Source organism: Calidris pugnax, unplaced genomic scaffold, assembly GCF_001431845.1.
Source record: "Calidris pugnax isolate Ruff unplaced genomic scaffold, ASM143184v1 scaffold4, whole genome shotgun sequence".
Taxonomy (NCBI): domain Eukaryota; kingdom Metazoa; phylum Chordata; class Aves; order Charadriiformes; family Scolopacidae; genus Calidris; species Calidris pugnax.
Window position 1 is genome coordinate 2,181,892 of NW_015090781.1, and position 5,847 is coordinate 2,187,738.

At 64.8% G+C, this 5,847-nt stretch overlaps 1 protein-coding gene across 2 annotated transcripts; it reads left to right on the forward strand.

Annotated features, from left to right (window-relative positions):
* The first annotated feature begins 342 nt into the window (after window positions 1-342).
* Window positions 343-5,840, forward strand: LDB1 (LIM domain binding 1). Of its 2 annotated transcripts, none has more exons than XM_014960322.1 (10): window positions 343-445; window positions 1,018-1,062; window positions 1,293-1,368; window positions 1,691-1,793; window positions 2,001-2,173; window positions 2,485-2,607; window positions 2,755-2,838; window positions 3,136-3,259; window positions 4,275-4,423; window positions 4,790-5,840. In XM_014960322.1, the coding sequence occupies exons 1-10, from the start codon at window positions 426-428 to the stop codon at window positions 5,018-5,020; spliced, it is 1,128 nt and encodes a 375-aa protein (XP_014815808.1). In that variant the 5' UTR covers window positions 343-425; the 3' UTR covers window positions 5,021-5,840. The 2 variants fall into 2 exon arrangements, with proteins under 2 accessions (XP_014815808.1, XP_014815817.1); XM_014960331.1 differs by having other exon boundaries at window positions 4,275-4,417; window positions 4,790-5,020.
* The last annotated feature ends 7 nt before the right edge of the window (window positions 5,841-5,847 follow it).

A 5,847-nucleotide genomic window follows, 5' to 3' on the forward strand; every position in this document is an offset into this window, starting at 1 on the left:
TCCCCAGCTCACCAGCTGGGGTGTCCCCTTTGGGCACCATCCCCAGAGCCCAGCCAGCTGAGAACTGGCAAACTATGGGCACCAGTGGGAAGGCCCTGAGATGGGGCTGGACCCCCTCTGGTTGCTGATCTGGAGGGCTCAGCCCTGACCCTGTGGGTCGCATCCTGCATGCCTGGAGCTGGGGGGGGGTGAAGGGGCTGTGCTGGCATCGGGGGGCAGAACAGAGGAGCAATGGGGCTGTGCTGGTGGGGGCTTGGTTCATCCTGCATCCTTCCTCCTCCTCCTCCTCCTCGCAGCAGGGTGTCCCCCCCGGCTGACCCATGTCCCCCCCTCTCTCTCCAGGCTGTTCCTCTAAGTCGTTCAAGCTGTACTCGCCAAAGGAGCCCCCGAACGGCAACGCCTTCCCCCCCTTCCACCCAGGCACCATGCTGGATCGAGATGTGGGGTGAGCTGGGGCTCGGGGAGGGGTCTGCAAAGTTGGGGGTGCTCTGCGGTCTGCACCCCAGGGTCTCTCTGCCATGCTCCCCAGTGGCATACGGAGACTGCCATGGAGTTGAGTTAGTGTATGGGGAGAGAGGGGATGGGAGCTGGGTGGGACTGGGAGAAAAGGGGGATATTTGGGATGAAGAAGATCCCCCAGGTCCCTGAGCTGTGTGGGGCCAGACCCAGGATGACCCAGGACAGGGAGCGCTCCCAGCTCCTGCCGAAACGGCCCCTTCTCCAACCTCTGTCCTGCCTGGCACCTGGCCCAGCCGCAGAGGAGCCAGGCATGTCCCCGGAGAGCCACGGGCCGGGTCCCGGGGGTGGTGGAGCAGCCACTGGTGTGGGAGCAGAGCCCAGTTTCAGGGGTGCAGGTCACCCCACGGGGCAGCCAGGGTGCAGCCTGCACCGTGGGGGGGTCTCACCTCCAGCAAGCCCGACCGCCTGCTGCTGGAGGCAGGGGAGGGGGAGCTCCAACGGGTAGGGATGGAGCCCCCCACCAACACTGACCTGCCTGTGTTTCTTTGACCCCCCCAGACCTACTCCCATGTACCCACCGACATACCTGGAGCCTGGAATCGGGTAAGTGGGGGGGTCTAGGGGGGGGCCCTGTTGGGAGGAGAGTTTGGGCATGTGGCAAGGATGCCTCGGCAGGGCTGGCACGCTGCTCGCCCCGGGGGTTTGCGAGGGGGTTGCTCGGACTCTGCCCGGCCCTGGAGGGGCTGTGTGTCCCCTGCCACAGGCTCGGGACCCCTCCCCACCCCGTGGTTGCCCCCCCACCCCTCTGACTGCTTGCTCTGCTCTCCGGGCAGGAGGCACACGCCGTACGGGAACCAGACCGACTACAGGATATTTGAGCTCAACAAGCGGCTGCAGAACTGGACAGAGGTGGGGAGCTGGGGAAGAGGGGGGGCAGCTGGGAGGGGGGGCACATTCCCAGGTGTGTGTTTTGGGGATGGGGTCCTCTGCACTGCCCGCCCTCGCGAGCTGCCTTGGCTCTAAGAGGAATCCTCTTGGCAAGTGGGGTCCTGTTGGGCTGTGCAGGTCCCCAAGCGCCTTGTCCCTCTCTTGGCTGCAGGACAGGGCTCATCATCCCTGTCTCCGAGCGCTCAGCCAGGAGCACAGCACTCCGCAGGCTGAGCGCGTGGCTGCATCCGTCTGTCCGTCTGTCACCCCTCCCAGTAACCTGGCGTCTCTCTGCTGTCCCTAGGAATGTGACAATCTGTGGTGGGATGCCTTCACCACGGAGTTCTTCGAGGATGACGCCATGCTAACAATCACTTTCTGCTTGGAGGATGGACCAAAGAGATACAGTGAGTAGCAGCCTGAGCCCTCCTTCCCCAGGGCATTGCTCCTCCGGCGAGGGATGGGGCGGTTGCGCTGTGCTGGGGGGTGCGGGCAGGGGGTTGGAGCTCAGCTCCAGCCAGCTGGACCTGGGGAACCTTCTGCCCGTGCAGCCCCAGGGCATGTCCCTGTGAGCCACGTTTACTGACATGATCTTCCTCCTTCTCCCGCTCCAGCGATCGGCCGGACTCTGATTCCCCGTTACTTCCGCAGCATCTTTGAAGGGGGGGCCACAGAGCTCTACTATGTGCTCAAGCACCCCAAGGAATCCTTCCACAACAACTTTGTCTCCCTGGACTGTGACCAGTGCACCATGGTTACCCAGCACGGCAAACCCATGTTCACCCAGGTACTGGTGGCACCCACGGCTACCCTTGTGCCTTGGTCGAGCGTGGCTGTGGTCCCACAGGGCAGGGGACACCCATTTCCATGCCTTGTTGAGTGTGATGCTGTAACCCCACGTGTCCCAGCTTAGTGTCTCTGCAGCCCCTGCAGCATCTCCTTCTTGCAGAGAAGGGGTGGGTTTGGCTTGGGGCGAGTCTCCCCGCAGGCAGGGGTGAGCCACTGGGAGGGTGTCCCCGTGGTGCAGCAGTGGGTTCCCAGGGGATGTGGGCTGGGGGGAGCGGGGGCAGCCTGTGCCTGACCCTGTGCCCTGCCCAGGTGTGTGTGGAGGGGCGGCTCTACCTGGAGTTCATGTTCGACGACATGATGAGGATAAAGACGTGGCATTTCAGCATCCGCCAGCATCGAGAGCTCATCCCCCGCAGCATCCTCGCCATGCATGTGAGTACCCCTCGGGGAGTGACACAGGGCTGCCGAGCTCCTGCTGCACAGCTTAGGGGGGGGACCCTCAACCCTGTCCCCCATCGCAGGCCGGGGCATCATCCCCAGCCTGGATGCAGCTGAGCCATCTGTCTCTCTCGCTCCCAGGCACAGGACCCCCAGATGCTGGACCAGTTGTCCAAGAACATCACCCGCTGTGGGCTCTCAAACTCCACACTCAACTACCTCCGAGTAAGTGTGTGTGGGAAGAGGAGGGGAGGCAGCTCTGCCTGGGGTGGCCACGTCCTGTGCTCTCAGCTGCCTGAGGCCTGGCTGCCCTGGGACGTGGGGAGGCAGCGGGGCAGGCTCTGCAAGGAGGATCTTGCAGATGGGGCGCGGAGAGCTGTGGGGCTGTAGGTCTGCCAGAGCCTGCAGGCTCCCAGCGTGGCCGGGGTCGGTGCAGCGCAGCCCCGGCTGCCCCACAAAGGGGCTTTTGCTGGGGCCTGGAGCACCGTGATCTAACCCTGTGTCCTGTCTGCTCCCCCGCAGCTCTGTGTAATCCTAGAACCAATGCAGGAGCTCATGTCACGGCACAAGACCTACAGCCTCAGTCCCCGGGACTGCCTCAAGACTTGCCTCTTCCAGAAGTGGCAGCGGATGGTGGCTCCTCCTGGTGAGTCTCACGCTGCCCGCTGGCTGCCTGCAGCTCTCTGGGGCTGCCCCACAGGACCTGCCCTCGGCACGGGCTTCTCCCAGCCCCAAAGCCTGGCCCTGGCCTCGGGTCGTGAGGCTGGGGGTGGCGAGTCAGGCAACCAGCACTCCCTGTCCGGGGGCTGCCAACTGCTTGTGGAAAGCAAAGCAGGGACAGAAATCTTCCCTGCACCCTCTCCTGTCACGGAATCAGGGAATTGTCAGAGTTGGAAGGGACCTTCTAGAGATCCTCCAGTCCAACCCCCTGGCCAAAGCAGGGCTGCCCAGAGCACATCACTCAGGAGCATCCAGGCGGGGCTTGAAGATCTCCAGAGAAGGGGACTCCACACCCTCCCTGGGCAGCCTCTGCCAGGGCTCTGCCACCCTCACCCCAAACAAGTTCTTCCTCCCATTGGAGTGGAACTTCCCATGGTCCAGCTTGTGCCCGTTGCCCCTCGTCCTGTCCCTGGGAACCACTGGAAAGAGTCCGGCTCCATCCTCCTTCAACCCCCCCTTTAGAGACTTGTCAGCATGAAGAAGGTCTCCCCTCAGCCTTCTCTTCTCCAGGCTGAAGAGCCCCAGCTCTCTCAGCCTTTCCTCATCAGGGAGATGCTCCAACCCCTCCATCCTCTCTGTTGCCCTACGCTGGACTCTCTCCAGCAGTTCGCTGTCCCTCTTGAACTGGGGAGCCCAGCACTGGAGGCAGGATTCCAGTTGTGGCCTCCCCAGTGCAGAGCAGAGGGGGAGAATGACCTCCCTCCACCTCCTGGCCACACTCTTCCCTACGCAGCCCAGGATCCCACTGGCCTCTTGGCCACCAGGGCCCATTGCTGGCTCATGGAGAGTTTCCCAGGACTGCACTGCGGGGACCATGGAGCTGCAGAGGGGAGGAGGGTGGTGATGTTGCCCCGGGGCGGGGATATGGTCCTTGCAGAGAAGGGGCTTGGGGGCACCATCTCCTTCTCATCAGGACTGACCATTTCTCCCTCCTCCTCCAGCGGAGCCAGCGCGGCAGCAGCCCAGCAAGCGCCGGAAAAGGAAGATGTCAGGGGGCAGCACCATGAGCTCCGGTGGGGGAAACACCAACAACAGCAACAGCAAGAAGAAGAGCCCGGCCAGCACCTTTGCCCTGTCCAGTCAGGTACCTGTAAGCATCCCGTTTCCATTCTCTCTTCCTCCCCCGGGGTGGAGGGGAGGGCTCCCTGCCCCAGACCCTGGGAGTGGCTAGGGAGAAACCCCCGGGGACTGCCTGTCCAAGCCCCCTCTGCTCTCTCCGGGTGATGGGGAGAAGGAAAGGGTGTCCCAGCTGCCTTCCCGGAGCTGCTTTACTCCCTGACAAGAGTGTGAGGATGTGCTGCCCCACATTGTGCCCGCTCCTTGGGTTCCTGCGATGGGGACGAGGAGGAGGTGGCCCTGTGGCTGGGGAAAGGGACTGCGGTGTTGGGGGAGGGGGGGTCTGGCGGCCGGGGCTCCCCCCACCTCGATTATGTTTCGGGACCGTCTCCCCTTTCAGGATGTGATGGTGGTAGGCGAGCCCACGCTGATGGGGGGGGAGTTTGGGGACGAGGACGAGCGGCTCATCACCCGGCTGGAGAACACGCAGTTTGACGCCGCCAACGGCATCGACGACGAGGACAGCTTCAACAACTCGCCGGCGCTGGGGGCCAACAGCCCCTGGAACAGCAAACCGCCCTCCAGCCAGGAGAGCAAGTCAGAGAACCCCACGTCGCAGGCGTCGCAGTAACAGCCCCCCCCGGCCGCCCCGTGGACTCAGTCCCAACCGATCTACCTGTACATTTGCAACAGAGAGTGACTGGGAAGCGGCGAGGTACCGGGGGCCGATCGGTGCCGCGCGGCCGATGGGGTGCAGGGGCGGGCAGCCCCCAGCCTTCTCCCCCCCCGCCGCCTCCCCGCTCCCCCCACGCCTGCCTCCCCGCCGGACCCCAGGGCAGGGGTGGGTTTCTGGGGCTGTAGCTTCGTTATCCCCCTGTCTCCCTCTTCCTCCCTGCTTCTTCCCCGGGAGAGCTTCTCATCCCCGTCCCGATGTGCCCAGCCCCTGCCTGCTGAGCGGGGGGCATTAGGAGGGAGGTGTCGGCAAGTGGCTGGCTCGACCGGGAAGCTGGTGGCGAGCAGTTGCCACCCGTTGGGGTCTGGCACAGCCCAGAGACCCTCCTCCTTCTCCCCAGGTCCTACAGCTGGGGTTTGCTGGGCAGCCACCCGCAGCGGGGTTGCACATCCCCAGCTCAACCCGGGGCTGGGGGTGATGGAGAGCCTTCCCCGTGCCACCGGCTCTGCCACGGAGCCTCCTCCGGCCGGGCTGGGACCCCGCTGCGCCGGGGCGGTGGGGAGGACAGGACCCCGTCGCGTTTCCCCCTTCTCCTGCACCCTCCCCATCCCCTCGCTCCCCGGGGGCGAGAGCAGGGCCACGGGGGAACTCTGTATATAGGAATTGTGTGGTGGGGGGGGGTGCTGGGGGAGGCTCAGGGGGAACAGGGAGGACCCGCAGCTCCGTCAGAGCAGCCGGTGCCCTCGCTCCCTGCCCGCAGCCCCCGCGTTGCCCCCCACCCCGCG

What these genes read in the sequence shown, in the direction of transcription:
- LDB1 (XM_014960322.1), top strand. Translation starts at nt 426, where the DNA reads ATGCTGGATCGAGATGTGGG. An exon ending in ATGCTGGATCGAGATGTGGG is followed by an intron (nt 446 to 1,017) that starts GTGAGCTGGGGC and finishes TGACCCCCCCAG; the next exon opens with ACCTACTCCCATGTACCCAC. An exon ending in GCAGCATCCTCGCCATGCAT is followed by an intron (nt 2,608 to 2,754) that starts GTGAGTACCCCT and finishes TCTCGCTCCCAG; the next exon opens with GCACAGGACCCCCAGATGCT.